This window comes from Accipiter gentilis, chromosome 12, assembly GCF_929443795.1.
Source record: "Accipiter gentilis chromosome 12, bAccGen1.1, whole genome shotgun sequence".
Classification (NCBI taxonomy): Eukaryota; Metazoa; Chordata; class Aves; order Accipitriformes; family Accipitridae; genus Astur; species Astur gentilis.
This window is the reverse complement of record NC_064891.1, coordinates 26,226,957-26,247,105: the sequence shown is the minus strand read 5'-3', so window position 1 is coordinate 26,247,105 and position 20,149 is coordinate 26,226,957. Positions and strand designations below refer to the sequence as shown.

The following is a 20,149-nucleotide window of genomic DNA, read 5'->3' as shown; positions in this document are numbered from 1 at the left end:
TTGAAGTTCCATTGGTTTGCAGTGGCCCTGAAACCACTTAAGCCTATGATGAGCTGAGCCTAAAATCTTTAATAGGCTCTCTGACTAGCCCAGTGATGTAGTTGTGAGTGAGAAGATAGAAGAAACAGTAAATAATTTTCCTTTAAGCTAAACAGCTACTGCTGGAGTTATGCATAATATTATCTCTCATTGCCACCTTGTCACATCTGCCTGATGGAGGGTATTGATGTCTGCTGTTTCCTTGTTCATACAGGTGGCATCAGTCCTCAAGTGTGTTTAATTTCTTGGGACTAAAGAATTCCTGGTACTTCTTGTAAGAGGGAGTTGACCTGTGATGAGCATTTCCCATGTTGTGCGTGCTGCTGACAAACAGTTTTTGAGTTTGTTACGTGTGTCAGAGTTTCTGTGGATTTATTCTGTGTGGGAGGGAATGAGGGGCCATCTTCACCTGTCAGAGGCAGGTCTGTGGCTGGCAGGAGTCTCACCTCATCAGTGGTCCTCTTCTAGTGTTTCAAAGAAATGGCAAGTAGACACAAGACAGTCTTTTCTTTGTACAAGATCTGTCTGTGAAAATGTATGTATATTATCCATTTTACATTTTTTCTGTACCATGAACCAAGTTAGCATTTCATCCCATATAGTGTTGTCGTGGTTTAATCCCAGCCAGCAACTAAGCATCACACAGCTGCTCACTCACTCCGCCCCCCCCACCCAGTGAGATGGGGAAGAAAATCGGGAAAAGTAAAACTCATGGGTTGAGATAAGAATGGCTTAATAGAACAGAAAAGAAGAAACTAATAATGATAACACTAATAAAATGACAGCAGTAATAATAAAAGAATTGGAATATACAAATGATGCACAGGGCAATTGCTCACCACCCACCGATCGACACCCAGTTAATCCCCAAGCGGTGATTCCCCCCACTCCCCCCAGTTCCTATACTAGATGTGACGTCCCATGGTATGGAATACCCCTTTGGCCAGTTTGGGTCAGGTGCCCTGGCTGTGTCCTGTGCCAACTTCTTGTGCCCCTCCAGCTTTTTCTCTGGCTGGGCTTGAGAAGCTGAAAAATGCTTGACTTTAGACTAAACACTTCTTAGGAACAACTGAAAACATCGGTGTGTTACCAACATTCTTTGCATATACTGAACTCAAAACATAGCACTGTACCAGCTTCTAGGAAGACAATTAACTCTAGCCCAGCTGAAACCAGGACAAATGTCCTTTAAAAAACAATACTTCCAAATATACTGGGTTTCACCTTGCAAGTACTTTCTGTTAGCGTACACTGCCAGAAATGACACCCAAGTGATCTTTGTCTGAAAAAGGCATCCTGTGGTATATAGGTTCCAGCTGTCAAGGCAGAAGTATAGACCTACCCTAATTAGAAGTAAATGCACTCTGGGATCGTTCTGTGCTCATGAATGAGAATGGGAAACATGGACCATATTATCAACATGTGTCTGTCTGTGGCATATCTATAACAAAACAAAGCTGAAATGAGATTTCTGTTCATTCTCAGCTTGATCTGCTCTATTGCAAGGTATGGAGATTTACAGAACACTAAGCAGTGTTTGTGCTCTGCAGATAACTGGTGTTTGGTGGCTCTTTCTTGGGGAAAGCTGCACTTGAATTAGAAATTTCAAAGACATTTAAAGGACTCGAGAGTTGAGCTGGTAATTCATTAAGTGGCACACTTCTGTCAGAGTTAATATTGAACTGATACCCGAAAATGGTGCTAAGAGGTGCAGTATTCCTGGAGATGGTTGATTTCAGATGAGCTGTGTAACAAATGTCCTGAACTGATGACTGAAATCTCCTGCTACTTTAGATAAAGAACATCATCTTACGCCACGACTTAACTTTGTATTAGGTAATTGCCTTCTGCATATGCCAACCCACGTTTTATTGAATAACTTACTCTTGATTTATTTTCTAAACTGCTAAAACATGACTTTGCATTATTAAACAAGTGAAGTTATGATGAAATGATGTACATGCATAATATATGCTTGCTTAATTAGGATATTTGCATCCTTTCGGTTTTCTATCTGTGCCACAAATTTCTATTATTTTTAACTGTGATCAAATCTGAAGTTAGATATGAGCTGAAATAACTGGTTGCTCTCTGGAGTAATGAAGTATTTCTATGTTTGGGTGTAATTCAGTGCAGACTGGAAAGCACCGTGTCCAGAAGTTGGGAGAGCATGGTCAGTTCCTGCTGGAGAAGGGAAACTGCTTTTCTTGGAACCTGTTGGAAACACAGTATCTTTTCTGTCTGTTTACAAAACAATTGTAAAATTAGAAGAAATACAACATTTTCTGTGTTTGGCAGATCAGTTTTGTTACCTGAGAATTAATAACAATAGCATCGTCTGCTTGTCTGTATGCAGCAGTGGCCATAGGCCAGTGTATGAGACATGATTTCCAAGACTGGCTGAAGTTATGGCTTCGCCACAGTTCAGTGTCCTGGGATACCAGACGGTTATGTCCTGATCAAAGCTCTTCTTTTTGGCTGGCTTCCTTCCAGAAAAACACCACAAGAATTTAGCTGTGCAACTTTGTTTTTGTACTGAGCTAATTTCCAAGAGCATGTTTAGACTGATAAAAGAGCATCTCGATTTCTACCTGCTGAAGGCTCAGGATATTCTGTATTCATGACAGACAGAGAGCTTAATGAGTAGATGCTGAGAGCTGAAGCGAGCGCATGCTTTGAATGTTGTTCTTGCTAAGATTCTGAGGACAACCTAGGTCTGGCATCTTGGCATGGTGGCTTTGCAGCCTAAAGTCCCTGGGTGAATTTATGCTTGAGGACTTCTGTTCAGGTATTGATTCTTCGTTACTTAAAATCATCTGAAGTTTTAATTTCCTGCTAGGTCAAATGCCATACAAATATGTGCTGTGGAACTGACCTTTCAAAATAATCCATTTCAAGTTGAGTCTTGCACTTCAGTGCAATTCATGATGTACGGCTGAAAAGCAAAGAAAGCATTTGGTAGCACAGGGCAGCCATCTCTGCAGCAGCAACAGCTCCAGCATCCTGCTTTTTGCCAAAACAGTCCTCGCAGTCAACTTCTAAAGCATTTTCTACATTGTTCAATATGTCTGGACCAGCAAGTGCATGGGGCTTTTCCCCCTCTCTCCGTAGAAGCAGAGATGGATATATGTTTGCAGAGAATTTCTCTAAAATAAACTTAGAGATCAGCCAAATTTCAGGTAACGTGATGGTCATTTTGGGTGTCCAACTTGAGACGCTTCGGAGAAGGTTATTGTCAAATGACAGGAATGCAATAATTTAAGGTGTGTCACATAGGACAGAGAAAAGTTTGCTGTAATAATTTGTATTAGTGCTTTTCTCTTAGAATAAATCGGTTACAACAGGTAACAGTGAAGTCATCCACTGAGGCTTGCACCACCACTAGTGTTTGACAATATGTGACCCTCACATACATTCCTTCCCAACTACATAAATACATTGATTCCCTCTTGGCAAGTCATATGACAAGTCATAGTTTTCCACAGATTTTAACTGTTACTGGAAGGAGCAAGTAAAATAGTAATTTCAGGGGGTGAGAACTGTTACATTTGAGAAATTGTCTGTAGATACTGTAGCACTATTGCAACAATCAGATGGCAGCCAGCGGGCAGATGAAGCAGTTAAAAGTGGAGCCATTTCTGTAGTTCTGCCCTCCCCCACTTCTAAGGAATACACTTAACAGGATTTGAAGAAGGTGTCAATTGCTTAGTGAAGCCTTCCTATTAAAAACAGTAGGTCTTCTCAGTGGAACTCCTCAGTGCTGAGGACATTTGACATCTGATTGATCACGTGTTTGCCTGAAGGTCTTCTGCATTCCTCCTTGAAATCACCTACCCTATAGCATGCAATACAAACCTGGGTAATCAGTAGCTGGGTAAAATGCGGTGCCACAGAGCTGAGACCTGGCTGCAGCAATCCATTCCTCTCTTGGTTACTGCAATTCAGATGTAGAAATGGCATAGTCTGATGAGAAAGTAGTAGAAGGAAAGCAGTAAAACATTTGAGCATCACAGGTCATTGAAAAAGCCATGTTCTTCTCTCTATTTTGTTTCTTCTTGGAGGTCACAAGTGAGTTCCGCTGTCCGTTAGAATCCAAGCTGTAGTTCAGAAAGCAAATCTTTCTTGTCCCTGTCCCCAGGAAACTATTGGCCAATGTCAGAAAAATGGGGGAAGAAAACTCACAAAGATGGACTTGGTCTACCTTCTTTGTCAAAAAAAAAAAAAAAAAAAAAAAGCAGCCTTGACAATTTGATTTGATTTTGTATCTTCTGTGTGTACAAGTTTTAACTAAAAAAGCCACAGTATATGTTTTTAATAGTTAATGGCATTAGGCAAGACTTTCTGCTTTATTTTTACTTTCTTGAACTCATAATTTCAGAGGAAAGCTCTTTATGGTTGAAGTTTTGAAAATAGGGCATGTGATGGCACTGTACATGTACATGGACAAGTGTGGCCTGGTATGTTTTGTTCTAGAACTGGATCAATACTGTATATGTCTTAAATCCTAGTAGTAATGAAGGACATATAGGACTGGATTTCTATGGTCAATCTCTGTTTTTTTGTTTATTTGTATTTTCCACATCTTCCTACCAAAAAGCCTGTGTGAGGTTCCATTGCAAGGCACAAGGAGTGAGAAGCCTTCTTGAGAAGTGATACTGAGCGTGTCTTTTGTGGATCCGCCAAATTATTTTTCTTCTTCCCTGCAATAAGTGTAAAAGTTTGTCAAGACCAGGTAAAATTATAATACATGCTTTGTCAGAATGTTTGCTAAGTTTCGTGTTAGTGCCAGTGTGTGCATTTAGGGTATTTGCAGTCAACCGCACTGAAGCAATTTCTTTTCTATAAAGGTATAACTTGCATACTGTAAATCTGACCCTTTTTTTTCCCTGATCCATCTGCTTCTGTGAATTCATCGCCAGTCTTCACTATACAGGGAGAAGAATGTGATTTCATCTGTTTGGTTTTTTGGCTGAAAAAAAAAGGTAGAAAAATATATTTTTTTGCTGTTGTGTGGTTTCACAGAGCTTCAATGAATATAAGAAAGTAGAATTGCTAATGGATGCAGAAAACGTTACTAGCAACTCTGGAAACAGCTGAAAGTCACAACAATAGAACAGCAAACATGACAGTTCAGAGTGCCTTTTATATCACAACAATGCTGACAACATTGAAAAATTCTGGAAAGCTGAAAACTATCAACAGCAGTGCAAAAGAAGCATGCCTCTGACTTTTGCGTGGTACTGATTAACTGGGAAGGCAGTGATGTGTGCTGCTGCTCAGGGGCTGGTGAAGTGTAAAGCTGTGATGGGGTACACACAGCTTGATGGCCTTTTAATGCAACCTGTAAACAAAATGTTCTGGGCGGTGTGCCTTGAGCAAGAAGATGAGATTTTTTCAAGTGGGAATGGCACTGGGGAAGGGCATGATAAAAAAGTTAACTGTGCTGGCACCAACATCTTAGTAGTAGGGAAGGGTAGGAGGAACAGACTGGAAAACAGGTAGCACTTGGGATCTCTGTCTGAGGATGAGGTGGACAACTGTTAAATCTGTTTGAAGCGTAGCAGAAGTTCAAATTAGGAATAAAGGAAGGGTAGCAAAACTAGAGGAGGAGAGGAAAGAGAGGAAGAATGAGACATGCCTGAAAAGATTGTGCTCTGAAAAAATCAGAGCTCTTATATTGTAAAAGGGATGATTTGAATTCACATCTCTCTTTTCCTCATTAATGACATCTTTCTAACACAATTGTAACTGCTGATGAGCAAGCATCACAGTTCTTTGCTCAGGTATTTAAGCAATAATTATTACGTTAGGAGAAAGACAAAATGCTTAAATATGGCACTGATTTTATGCTTTTACTGTGCAAGACACTAAACTTACTCTTAGAGACAGATGTGCTGCAGTTGTAGCCCTGCAGCACAGAAGAAAGCTACCTGTACAGAGTATTCATTGTGTTACACATGATGAATACATTTCCTTAGCCTGATTTCAAGTATCCAATAGCAGCTGGTTCAGAGCTTCATGAAAACAACTCTTTCTATTGAAAAAGCCCTGCTGTCTTCCCGGCATTCTGCAAGCAGGGAAATTATGATAGAGCACAATGCCCACCAGGGAATGTACTTGTGTTAGCAGTCTTTTGCCATTTAGCACTTAAATTAGGCTGCAGCTTTTATGTTGAAAAGCTAATATGCCCAAAACCCAATACACTCTTAGTGCAGAAAACTGTTGTTCAAGATTATTAATGCAAAAGATTAGCTTGGATACTAGGAGCATAAAATGATATTTGTACTGAAGTATTTAAAAAGCAGTATCTTCATTATTGACTTGTTTGCAGTCACTTAATTCCCCTCTTCAGGAAATTGTATTAGTTCTTTGTGAAGAGAGAAATTAAATAGTGCACCTGATGTAGTTTGTTAGTAAAACAATGGTGAATTTGATAACACTGTATTTCAATGCTGAGGTTTCTCAGTGGTGGTGGTATTAGTCATTTAAAACACATAGGTGATATAAGCATATTTTCCGGCCATCTGTGTCTCCTTTCAGAAGACAGAGCAGCATTGAGCCAAACAAGAACAGAAGATATAACAGGACAGTCTTGCATAAAAGAATTGAAATTGTAATTTGTGTGTCTTCCTCAACCCAGTCTATTACCTGTCATTAAAGCTTTAGAGGTAACGCAACTATGTAGTGGAACTCAAAATCATGAACTGGGTCTGCTACCTGCTCTGGTTTTAAAAGAACAGAGGGTATTTTTCAAGTTTTATGGAACACCTTTTGAAAATGCTTAGGAGTTAAATTCTAATGGTAGCCTCTCGTGTTGTAACATCCAGCCATCTAGATGGATTTATGTGTTTAAACATCTGTGGAAAACCAGCCAACATTATTTCACCTAGTATTGTTAGGACTTTCACAGTATATAGGAGTTTCCTCTTAGTATCTTTATGATCTTTGGAATCTGGTTTGCCATGTATTACATAATAGGGCCAGTGAGAAGTTCCTTGTTCAATTATTGCTATGTCTCAATTGTGTTTTATTTTATTAGCTTAAGTTTTTTTCTAGAAACAGGTTTCTGTATTCGGTTTTGTCATGAAGGTCTTCAAAACATAGATCCTAAAATCTCAGGAATCATCAAATAATAACCTAAGACACAAGATTGCCCAAATCTCTTAGATTTTAAGCTGGACAGGGTGTTTTGTGGATCTGAATGAAATGCTAGGAGTTGACAGGTTGTACGTTCAATTTAGTATCTGGGGAGCTCAGTGCAAGATAAAACAATTGAGCATTTTAGGATTTGATTGTTTAGCATGCAAGGAACCTGTTCAGTGCAGCCTAGCTTAATGCTAGTTTTCTATTTCTCTTGGCTTTTGGGATTTCCGTCACTGATGGCTCTCATAATGTCTTTTAAATAGAGACCTTTCCAGGGTGCTTTCTTCTATACTCCAAGGTCAAGCTCTTCTCCCCCCCACCTGCCTTGGTCTTAGCCTGCCTGGTTGATTTTCAGCTTCATGAAGTCCAACATCACATCTTCATTTCATGGACATCTTTTCTCCTTCATGATATAGATATGTTTTAGACAAGGTGTGCTATGAAAGAGGTAAGTTGAGTACTGTTGGAAAATACAACAATGTTCTATGTAGTTTCCATGGAGCAGGTCTCTTGTGATGAGAACATACAGCATATATTCTGTAACAGTCACTTCAGAAGTAATGGTGAAGCTCCTGTAAATATAGACTATTTGTCTCTGATAATCATACAGTGTGGGTTGTTTGTTTTCAGGTGAGTTTTTGCATGATCATTAAGAACTTGGTTCTCCAGACTACCTTAATTTTGTGATGAAAGAAAAAGGTGGCAGTGACTTGAACTTAGCCCATGTACTCTTTTTTTCATCCTAGTTGAACTAAGAGAATGCTTTAAATTCTTGGTAAAGTTTTAGACAGTCAGGAAGAGCAGGAGCAATACCAGGCATGTGCAGAATAAAGATACTTTTAAGATTTACAGACAAACAAACAACAGAAAAACCAACACACCCCCTCCCCAGCTCTTGTCTCCAAGCTCTGTACCTGCGTCATCAGAAATAAGTCCCAAGCTGATACACAGAAAATCATTGCTCCTACTTCGTCTTCACCAACACATATGTAAGAACATAAGCTTGGCTGCTTAGCAAGTGGTATACACAGTACAAAAACATTGCAAGTTTCAAGTAGTTGTGTCTCTTTCTGTTCTTTAAATTAGTCATGTGAGATGCAGCAGTTGCTAAGCCTTCAACATAGATTCTCACTTACTGTGAAGAAGGGTTTCTCAATGAATCCCAGAGCCAGTAAGACATTAAAATCTCATTAAAATCCAATTGCATCCCACCGCTTAGCTCCTTCATTTTGCTTTGCAAATTTCAACCTGTGTTCTGACCAAGCTTTTTGTAGTTAGGTTTTTCCACTGGCCCAGTTGGAATGAACATAAAATATTTTAGTGCTCAAACTGGTCTAAAAGTTTGAGGGCAGTTTGAAGGGCAAATTGTCCCATATCACCTCAGTGCAGGAACCTGAATCATCCTTGAAAGGTGCCTGTATGTGGTTTTCATCAGACTCAGGATGTGCAGGGTTCATGAGCACGGGCCGTGGCCAGCAGAAGAGTTCCTATGTTACATTAAAGTTGGGCATGGTTATAAGATTTAACAGCTATGATAGACTTTTTTTACTCACTTGAGGATAGATGGATCCTGTAGTTGCCAGTGTCAGTATATGGAAGACAGACACGTATGGATTTGAACTGTCTTTTAGTAGCTCATCAGTATGTCAAGTCAGACTTCTATGCTTAAAGCAGCAGTGGTTAGTCTTGAGTTAATATCAAGGTTGGGTAATGATAATTTCTGTTTTGTTCTTAAATGAGTTTCATTAGGGAAAAAAAAGGAGAATAAGGTTGTTCATCTTGGTCTCTGATATTCTAGTATCCTCTACAACTTGCAGAGATGATTTCTGCTTAGGATTAAAAAGTCTGAATATAAATGCCATAAAGTGGAAGTTGATGAAGGAAATGCAGGTGGGTTTTTCCAGAGAAACAGATTAAATATGTCACTTAACGTGCAGTGCATTTGCAGTATAGGGGAAAATTTAAGAGCACAAAGTATAGTGGAAGAGTCATGAATTCTATCATAATTATTGGTCTTTTGCTTGTGAAGAAATACTAATTTGAGTCCTGATGAAGAACTATAAATTACATAGTCTTATCATACATCTGAACAGAGAAGAGCATGCCTGCTTCACTGCACACGGGGATGGCACTTACTTCTACACCTGGCTATACTTGGAAGATTTATGCAACACACAGATGCGTACATTTCTGAGTTGCAAACAATTTGTATGGAAGATCAGCTCTTCTAACTTAAAGGCTGGTGCAGCTATGAGGCTTTGGGTGATACAGGGACATGTGGAAGAAGAGAGTGGCATTGGTTCAGTGCACATATGCAGAAATGTGGTGATGGACAGTAGTAGCTGGAAGAGAATTCCAGACCATATAGCAGCGAGAACTATTTGAAAGACAAGCTAAAAAAAATTAAGAAAATAAAGTGAAAACAGGGTGCAACAGAAAGAAAACAAAGGACTCCTCGGGCAAGATTTTCAGAAACTAATGTCTGAGTATCAGCTCCTAAATCTTTTTGTAAGTATATGGCTTGATTTTTTGTGAGGTGATGAGTAGCCAGGAGTTCCTATTTAAATACCATATGGAAGTGCATTTAGTGTATTCATATGAAACATTAGAAGGCTAAAATTTTACTATTTAGCATTTTCCTGTGAAATTAAAAATTTAGGAAACCAATGTGAAGCATCCAAGCAAGAGGGTGTTTCTAAAGAAAACCCAGTGGGTTCTGTTGTAATACCAGTCTGCCTTTGACCACCTTCCAGTTCCCAAACCGAGAGTAAGAGTTTTAGAAACTGTGGCTAAGAGAAATGCACAAGGGAGTAGGGAACTGTTTTACTTTGAAATTGGCCCCCAAATTTTTTTTTGTTGGAATGTCAATGTTCTTTTGAGGTTGGCCATGACATTCTCCGCTCAGAAAAATCAGATTAATCCTAGTTTTTGATGTTTCTCCTGGGAGAAAATTCTCTTCTAAACAGTTGGAATGAATTTAATCCCTTCGCATTCCATTCTCAAGAATGCTGGAACTACTGTTTGCAAGAAATCCAAGATGCTTTTAAAAGGACAAGCAAATATTTCATTCGGAGTCCAGCCTGTGTACCTTCAGGTAAGAGAAGGGTGTTGGGTTAGACAGGAAGAGACTACAAAAAAACCCCACCTTGCACCACTTCCCACCCCCGCAGCTGAATGCAAAATGTCTGTGCATTCACATTTAATTGATGGACAATAAAAAGCAGGAGAGCTGTTGAGCCTGGTATTTCGGGAAGCAATCACCCTTATATTCAGTCACCGCCTCTTCATGCTTTTCCGAGTGTGGTGTGGTGCTGCTTGAGCAAGCGCAGGCTGTTCCCTTTCTTTTCCCCTGCGGAGTGGATCCCCTCAAGAATTGGCCTCTCCGTATTTTAATTGGGTTTTTTTTTCCGGTTGCTGGCAAGAGTTGTTAAAATACCTCACCTCGCTTGTATCGGAGCGGTGCTGGCCCTGCGCACAAAGCTGCACCCAGCATGGGGCCAAGTGGTCCCAGGCTGTCCTATCACGAAGCACAGCAGTGGTCTGTGTGTACCGGTTACTGAGCCCCCGAAGGAGGCAGGAAGGAGCACTTGGAACCTGCAAGTCATTGCTAGTCCCAAAGGGGGCAAGAGGAGAAATCTGACCTGCTCAAAGTGGAAGATTCGTCGTGGTATTGTGCTGTTTCACTGCTTCCGCTCCAAATGGATGTTATGGATAGATTTCTTCAATAAATAAGAATTCATTTCTGATGCTGCCAGGAAAATAAAACAGATAAAGGATTGGTTAGGGCTGCAGGAATAACAATATGTGATATTACATTGTAGTTTGAGAAACAGTATAGATCCAATTACTTTCAGTAGTTACCAGAGGCTGGAAGAAACAGGATATACACATCAGTTGTGTAAACAGCAGCTTTTCATCTTGAATATGCCAGGGTCAACTTCTTTGGGCAGGTAGACTGGGTTCTACTCCTTCCAGGTCCTGTGACACCTGCAAAGTAACAAGGGGAAAAGATTAAAAAAAATAAAAGTGGAGTTTGTATTCCAGCCCCTTGAGTTGGCTATTCACAAGCAGGCCACAGCACGCAGGATTAGACATTTCTCATACTTGGACTGCAAATGCAGGGAAGGAAATTTGAGAAGGCATAATCTGGAGCCATACAACAGTACAGGTAAAATAAATTATGATTTGCATGCTCACAGGAAAGGAATAAGGATGCATTCATATCTGTAATGGACTTCATGGTGAGCATCATTTTCATGTTGACGTACTTAATGCTGGTATCTATGGTATGAATAGATGTCTGATTTTTGGAGATTGTGATCTACTCATGCTTCATTATAATCGTAACAATAATATTACAAGGGGGAAAAAAAAGTGAGTTGGAGATTTTAAATAGCATCTTTCAGAATTGTCCTGTGGACCTACTGAAGATTCAGAAAGGTCCTTCTATTTCTGTTTATCTGATATTACTTATCTGAGATGGCTATTTCCTGAATCATCATAATTTCTTCTTGTCTGTCCCCCTGATCTTATTAATTTTGTATTTAAAACACAGTCCCACTAAAAGTTAACATTTGCAGTAAAATGAAAATCCAGTATGTGCTATTGTGTCCCCAAAAGTCTTTCAGTGAGGCTTCAGTTCTTGAATAGTAATTAAATTAATGTACAAGTAGAATATTGCAAGATGCAATATTGTGGTGTGAAAGAAGGGAGTTGAATTACAAAGTAGACAGATCCAGAATTGCTATAAAATGGTGAAGCTCCTTTTGTTAGGAAAGCTTTGCTTTCTCATACCAAAAGGTAATGTAACTAAACATTATGCTTTCCTTCTCTGCAAAATTAAACACAGATTAATTGTGTATTAGCTGAGTGGGTGTTTACTTGAGTTAGTTGTTTAGAGTACTGCTCTGGAATCCACACTGTAAATGAACTATCTAGACTTCTGTGATCAATCCAGTTCATCTGGAGAACACCCTCTGTTTTTTCATAACGTGGTAACTGAGTAAATCTCACATAATCTGCTGAACTTAAATACACAGGCTATTCAAAAATATGGAGTGATCTGACAGACACCCAAAAGGACTATCACTTGGCTATGGCTGTCATCTTTTTTGTTGCCTCCAGATCACCTCTTGTTTTATTCCTGGATCTGATATGTATTTTGTGTGAATGCATCTTTTTATATGGCACCTTACAGGATCCTGATCCATTTTAAAAAAAAAAAAAAAAAAAAAAAAAAAAGCAGCAGCAGCTACAGTACAATATGGTAGTATGAATAAATTTTTTCAGTTTTTATCAGCCACAAAAAGGGCACAACTGTTACATGCTTTTAATCTGTACTGTATTTATTACTATTATATTTAATAGCTGTGACAATATATTGAAACTTTGTTTGGTTTTGGGTCTTTTCAGGATGAGAACTCTAGATGACGTGTAAAATATGCCAGTTTAAGTAGATTGTAGACAGTATCATACCTACTCTTTGTGCTTGACTGGGAGAGATCTGTCCTCAGTCTGGTCAAGATGGCTATGTAAAAGGTAGAGATGGGGAGAAAATTTCCAGGGCCTGACTATGTGCTTTCTGCTGGGCAGGGTTGATGTGGAGTGCTACCATTTGGGATGCTTATGCTTCCCCCTCCCCATACCTTCATCTTCCACTTCTTGAAAGGTAAAAATGACAGAACATAGCATAGAAGTAAGACTCGTGTTTTGTACCAATTCTTATGCTAGTCACTAAAAAGATTTTTAAAAACCCAAACAATGCAGTTTAGCTCATGTTGATATTTCTCTAGTGTTGGCACTTAAAATAGGTTCATCCCTACCTTTTAACTACGTCTTAGAAAAAAAGTAGTGTTCTTCAGACTTTTGAACTGTGGTATAGTCTAAAATGTATTGTACTTCAGGTTGTTGCATTACTTCTTTGGATGCCTTTTTGGGGAACATATGGTATATGAGTGGCTGTATTTTGACTGTAGAAAACCAGAGTCTGTCTTTACTTCCAAGTTCAGATTTAAGTTTTGAACAATGATGTAAACCTTAAGAATAAGTCTTCAGTAGAATCTGCTCATGTCTGGAAAAATCTGGCTTTTGCGTTCACCAAGTTTCAGTTCAGTCCCTTTTACAGTTGTGTGTCCTAATCCTGTAAAGTGTGCACTATACAGGTAGGTTCATTCAGAACAGTTGTGCCAGGAAGTTGTGGTTGGATTTTCTAGCCCTTAAGAAATTTCTCTTTAGAAACCTAAACCTAGCTGTTCCAGTGCCCAGCACTGAGCATGGCGCTCTTCAGAAGGCCTCCAAAGAGCATTATTCCTCCTGTAATGAACAGAGATATTTACTTTAGATATGACTAGAATCAAAAATAGGGATGGAAGAAGCTGGAAAGAGATGAACACAGAATAGAAGGGATTTCTAGGTGCATCGCGTTTGTGCATGAAGTATACATGCATGCCTTTGGCTCCGTGAAAGGGCTTCAGAATGTCTGGTGCTATCTTTCTGGAAGGGTTTGCTCCCTCTGCGATGCTGGAAGGGTGGTTTGCATCCCCATGTGCACTTGCACTAACATAGTACCCATTAGAATGGAGGTGAAGCAGTACTACAAGTGTGAAAACCTGGAGCTGTGGCAAGCCAAGTTCTGGTTTAGACCTTCTTAGTGTCGGCCCATCCTTTAAATAAATGATAATAAGGCAGTGTGTTCCCTCTTTATCTAATTCTCATCAGACCCATCGAAGGCAGTGGACTGTACCAGCTGCTAGCGTTGGCTGCCTTCTTAGAGATTCACAGCAACACTTGGGTGTATCAAATGTCATTGCCATGAACGTGACACATTGTGTTCCTGAAAATAAAAATGGAATCATCCCCACCTGTTCAAAGCACGGTTATCTCTCTCTGCGTTTATTGTCTCTGTCATGGTACAAGAACTGCTGCAAAATTTCCAGTGCATATATCGTTACAGATTAATGCGGGCCCCCATGATTCTTGGAATGGCATGGAGCTGCTTTTGTTTACTGATGACATTTATCCTCTCATTTCCTTTTGGAAGCATGACAACTTCTCGCTGTCTGATGGGGAATGTACTTACAGGACCTTCTTTTCGTGCCATGTCTGACGATAAACACTCCAGTGCATATTATCCATGTCTGCTTGCTATGGAGCCACTATTACTGCTTTCACCAGTCAGTCTGGCAGGAACTTGGCTGGGCAGGAAAGCAAAAGGGTTTCTAAGTGCAATTATCTTCTCTTGCAGGAGGAGACCGAGAGCGGATGACAGCTAATCATGAGACATACCTTCTTATGGCGAGCACACAGAATGACATGGAGGATTGGGTGAAATCTATTCGCAGGGTTATATGGGCGCCATTTGGAGGAGGTGAGTCAGTGAGGGAACATGCAAGGCTCCCAGATACACAAAGACACATAAGGGTTCTTCTGTTGTCTCTGTCACAGCCAGAGTTTTGAAGTGAAGAGGGGAAGAATGATCTAGATCTTTCAAAAAAAGTGAGCCCTTTGTTTTCTCTTGCAATGCAGGTATCAGGCTTGTTCCCATGCAGAGGGATTAATTAAAAGGCTTTAAACCATCTGGAACCACTTCCCTTGATGAGAATAGCACATGATAGTGCATTACCAAGGCGAGGGGAAGTTTTCACAGAAGGTTGGTCTTCTATGAAATCAGTTTTTCCATAGGGAGAAGCAGGGTAATTCCTTTGGTCACCAGTTTAAAGACTGTCCATGTGTTTCATAAATGCCTGTTACAAGAAGCTGTCAGTGATTCTCCTGCAAGTGACAGCTAAGATCAGTAATAGTATTATATAAAGCTATGTGCTCCAATATAAGCCCCAGGATATTAGCAGTAGCAGTATAGGATAGATTCTTTTTCTTTTGATTGGCATACCCAACAATTTCAGTAGTACTGGATCAAAATTTATTGTTGGATGTCTAGTTGTCTTTTTAAAAAGTTCTCTTATGTTGAATGGGCTGCAAATTATTATCATAATTTTCATCATTATTATTCTGGTGATAACATCTAGATTATTATACAAGTATGATTGACACACTTGCACAAAATGTCAGTACGTTAATCAATCTGTTCCTTGAAGCTCTTAAACCTCCAATTTTTTTTTGAGAAATATTTTTCTACTGTGAAAGAGCACCTGTATTGCATCAGATGCTTTTTGGTCTTGTCTGCAGGTTGTTGAAAAAGTAAGTCAGGCAGGATTGTCTGTGCTGTTTCATGACTGAGAAGCACAGTTCTCACTGAAAACTCTGCTTGCTGGCTGCAAATGTCTTGTTCTCAACTGCCAGGTAGACCATGGGAGAGAGGAGGGAGGGACTGAAGGAAACTGCCATTTTAAATAAAACTTTTCTTGTAAGCCACCCATCTTCCGTTGTGCTTTATACAGGTCACAGAGTTCTTAGGAGAAGGCTTTAGCCTCACTGGTAGGCTGCACTGTGGGACTTGGTCAGCTAGGGCCTGCCTGGCACCTCTTCAAACGTGACTGTCTTCTCTTTGGCTCCTCCTGGGAAAATGTGCTCTGGAAAGATAGTGCTAAGCAGTCATCTCACTGGGATCTGGCCCTGTATGTTAATAAGCTGGCACAGTCCTGAATCTAGGCACGTAGGTCTTACAGGAGGATGCTTAAAAAAAACAAAACAAAAAAACAGAGCCCAAAACTCACAAAGTGAAAGGTTTGTCTTAAAAGGTATGATCTTCTACAGGCATATTGTGGCAGAGGAGAGTCAGGAGGAGCAGAGTCTTCTGCAGTTAGGCTAGGTAAGAAATCTGCTTGTCTATATAGCATGAAGATTACCCACCCCCAACTTTCTCTTTGTAAAGTAGGCCTCGTGTTGAGCTCCTTATTGTTCTCTTAGTCCAGTAGCAGTGTAAGCTGCTGTGGCAATAATAAATTTGGGGGCATAACAGAACTGGATTTTTCGAAGAGTATCTTTGTGGTTTTTTGCACGTGGCTTCCAGCACCACAGTATGTTTCTGTGGCAAATAATGAGGAAAGGCAACCTTGCAGTTCTACAAGTGGAGAAGTGTCTCCGTTTTACAGGCAGGGAGCTGAGATTAAGTGAAACTCTGTTTATAGCCCAAGTCCGTGCATAGAGCTATGAATAGAAACCAAATCTCCGGAGTCCTGACCCTATGCTTTCTTCACCAGCCCCTCATTTGCTTTTATAGGGCAAGAGCTATTTCTGGCTTACAGCTGGGAATCCTTCCAGCCATCGTGAAAATTCTCAGGACACCATTATTGTTGTAGGAGTGTTTAATGCCAATTACTGATGGAAGCATCTTGCTGAAGACTTCACATGCTGATTTGCATGAAATGAGTTGAGTGCAATCCTTGAATTACTGTTTAAATTCATTTGTAGTTAAAATACTTCTAAGCATGTTCTTTTTGTTTTTGCTATTTGATTTCTTGAGCAAATACACTGACTCAGGGTTATTTGTATTGGGAAGCAAACAGTTAACTCCCTGGAAAACATGAGACTAGATGGAACATGATTTTGGGTTTAGTGTTCACAGAGAAGGTTTGACTGTGATAACATGGCAAAAGCAGTATTGTGGTATGTCACCATTAAGAACTGTGTTTCTAGTGCCCCCCGTTTTATCAACTACTTCTTACTTAAGTTGATAGTCTGAGCTATCTTAACAAGTCTTAATAAGCCCTATTAACTATTCTGTAATTATGTATGGCCAGACACACTCATATTTTTATTATCCCTTGCTACGTGGATGTTGCTGCAGCTGCTGCAACAGTCTGATCCTTCTAAAGAAGGGCACTTCTGGCTTAAGTTGTCCAAGCACCTGCCTTTATGAGCTGTAGCCACTGAAGTTCAAAATCTTTTTATCTATTACTTTAGCTATAAACAAGATATAGAAAAGTTGCAGTCACATGATGACTAGCCAGTAACAAGTAATTACTTGCAACACAAAATTATTTCAGACAGCTTATTAATCAAAACATCAGTTTTGTATCAGCTTCCTAAATTTCAGTACTAGATGGTAAACCACAATAGTTTGGTGTCATTTGAGTCAAGTGCCACTTTGAGTAACGCATTTGAATTTTCTGGTTCTTTTAAGCATTGTAAGCAAGCTCTGTGTTTGTGTGTGTGTGTGCACGCATGTGCAACAGATGTGTCTGAGCCTTGGTGAGCCACTAATATTTAAAGTTTGTCTGGCAGTGGGAAAGGACTCCTGGTACCAGAGCAAGGAGCCCTGTAAATGATTAACCGTATCATTAAATTGTTATTTGTTAACCTGTGCTAGAAAGAGAAGGCAGGCGCGGGGCAGGTGGGAATCTGCTAAGGTGATCAGAAACAGATTGGGTTTGGGACCGAAAGAATAAGGTGACTGGAAGAAATTCTGAAAGGGAAAAGAAATGTAAGTGAGCCAGGGCATGTAATGCCTGTTTGCACATGAAATTCCTTTCCTGATTAGATTAAAAAGGCAATTTTTTACAGGAGGGAAAGGCATAAGCTTTAATTGCAGAGCTTGCAACTAAGGGAGAGGGAGGAGGCGAGAAGAAGGAGCATGATCATTTTAGCAGGGGTAGTAGTGTAAGGTCTGGCACCTCCTGTGGGAGCCAGGCACAGCCTGCTTGCTTTTCAGGCTGCCACACACGACAGCCGCCTGAACTCAACTCAAAGTCACCCAGAGGAGCAGAAAAATCTGCGTTGCGGCGGCTCCGTCCTCTACGTCGTTTTCCTGCACCTGCAGCACGCGAGGGGCTGGCGCAGGCAGCAGCAGCAGCAGCAGCCGTGGCTGCCATTGCCAGGCGTGGGACCGGGAGGGAGGGAGCAAGCAGAGCATCCCCGTGTGGAGGCACGTATTCCTCAGCAGCTCCCCAGGATCCTGCCGGCAAAGATGCGCTGCTGCCGCATTTGACGCGCCTCTCCCATGAGAGCTTCTGGTGGTTTGAAGGCAATAAAACAAGCGAGAAGCCCCTGAGAACATCAGACAGGGAGCTGGGTATATAAAAGGCCTTTTAAAAGGAATCTGTTGTGGACAGAGAGCCTTTCGGGCGAAGGGGCTGTTGTTTTTGCTTCTCGGTTGCAGAGATAAAGGGAGCCAGCAAGGAGTATTGTATCCTGGAGGATTCTTCAGTGGCCTTTTTGGTACTGTTCTTCTCTTTCCCCTTGCTCACCGCAAAGCGCTGACCTTTTCCTGTGGAATTGGAGTCTCTGCCACTCAACTCCCTGTTCCAGCTGAGAGGAAGAGGTCTTTCTCCCCCTTCATCTGTGCAGGCACTTCTGTTTGAATGGAAGATACATCTTTTTGCTGAAACTCTTTTGTTGTGACACTGCATAATAGACAGTTGTCTCACTGCAGGAAATAAAAGAAACTAAAGGAAATAGAGAGACGGAAGGAAATTGTTCCCCAAAGCAAAATTGAAGCAGGGAAGAGAACATTAAAATCACTTCAAGCCCTACCCAAGATCTAGAAGACCACAAATCTCATAGCTCCAGAGGAAAATACACTATTATAAGAACTCCTCAGCAGTCAGTAATGATGAGCAGTCGTGGTGTTTTGTCTGGATGCAGCTGGTAAAGAAAAGCTTTGGAGGGACGTGGGTGATCTGGCCTGTATGATGCCTGAAGACAGAAATGCTGGAGTCCGCAGCCCAGGTGCCTTAGCAGCAGCTCCTTTCATTCCTAAAACTACTTATAGGAGAATTAAGCGGTGTTTTAGTTTCCGTAAAGGTAGGTCCATTCTGTCGCTGTGTTCTGCTTTGCTAATGAAGCCATGGTTTCTGAGAAGTCAAGGGGCTGTGTGTGCAGGGGCAGATGAGAGTACTGAAACAAAAGGCATTAAACAATGCAGATGCCAACATTCCACAAATGATTTATTTACTTCTTTGTTCATTTGTTTGTAGCTGGCCAGCTGATACTGTCTCCTCTACATAATAGCCCATGAATGGGCTGCCTGAATGAGGTGGCTTGAGACAAGATTATTGCAGAGCATCTGAGCAAAAATCAATGAGAACAGTGGGGGAATCGGACCTGTGATGCTCTGAATTGCCTGTTTGTCTGGCAGAACATCAGGGAAAAGAGTTTGAGTTTGCATTTTGTCTGTGTGGGAGGAGGGGGGAGAAGAGATAAATGCGAATCTGTGCAGAAAGTCGACTAAGTCCTTCAATTTAGAGATTTCTGATGGATTTAAGTGTAGCCCTACAATGCACAGTCCTGTTGCAAGTGCTGCACTGCCACTTAATCTTGCTGCCCTGCAGCCTGCATTTGCCTTTCCACCTGCTGCATAGAGATGCTTAAAGCCAGTTCTGCATTGCACGTACTCCTGTTGAAGCACAGCATGGCAGTACTGGGGGGAGGAGGGCAAAGAGGAGGCTGGCTTTCAAAATATGTCAGCTGGAAGGGAAACACATGTCTGAGAGATGTGACAAGTGATGAAAAGGTGCCACAGTGCTTGGGATGGGTGTGGAGAAACTACCTTTATGACAAGGACAAAAACTTTGTGTGGGGGAAGAGGAAAATATTGGTGCTGCCTTAAAAACTATAATGGACAGAGAAATCCAAGAGAAAGGGCTAAATTTTCATGTGTTCTGAAGCGTGAGAGATGATCTTACACAGGCATTATTCAAATAAAATCATCTTCATTTTCTGCTCCTCTCTAAACTGTTCCTCCATGCTGCTATTTGTCCTTTTGCAAGACCATGCAGCTCTTTGCTCACAAGACTCAGTAGCGATGTAGTGGCGTCATTGCTTTTGAGGGTTGCGTGTGCAGGCAGTCAGGGGCAATGCCTTGAAATGGTGGATCACAACCAGTGAGGGACTCGCCGCAAAACTACAGCAGAGGTCATCTATCACCTGCAGCTGAGATAGCATTGAAAGCTGTTTGCCCCCTGCCCCCGCTGTCCCTGAGGCCAGCATTTCCCTTGGTTGCTGGAGTTCAGTCCTTCTGGAGACTGGCCAAGAGGATGTGGATATGTCTGTATGAAGTGTGCTAGTGCAT

At 40.9% G+C, this 20,149-nt stretch overlaps 1 protein-coding gene across 12 annotated transcripts in view; it reads left to right on the top strand.

Annotated features, from left to right (window-relative positions):
• ARHGAP24 (Rho GTPase activating protein 24) overlaps positions 1-20,149 on the top strand; it is a 231,447-nt gene that overhangs the window by 177,212 nt on the left and 34,086 nt on the right. For 9 of the 12 annotated variants that reach the window (XM_049815253.1, XM_049815244.1, XM_049815242.1 and 6 more), the window contains one exon: positions 14,426-14,548. In XM_049815253.1, coding sequence (XP_049671210.1) covers positions 14,426-14,548 — 123 coding nt within the window. Of the gene's footprint in view, positions 1-14,425; positions 14,549-14,741; positions 14,831-16,379; positions 16,510-17,478; positions 18,883-20,149 lie in introns of those variants that run through there. The other 3 variants (XM_049815252.1, XM_049815251.1, XM_049815245.1) reach the window with 3 other exon arrangements.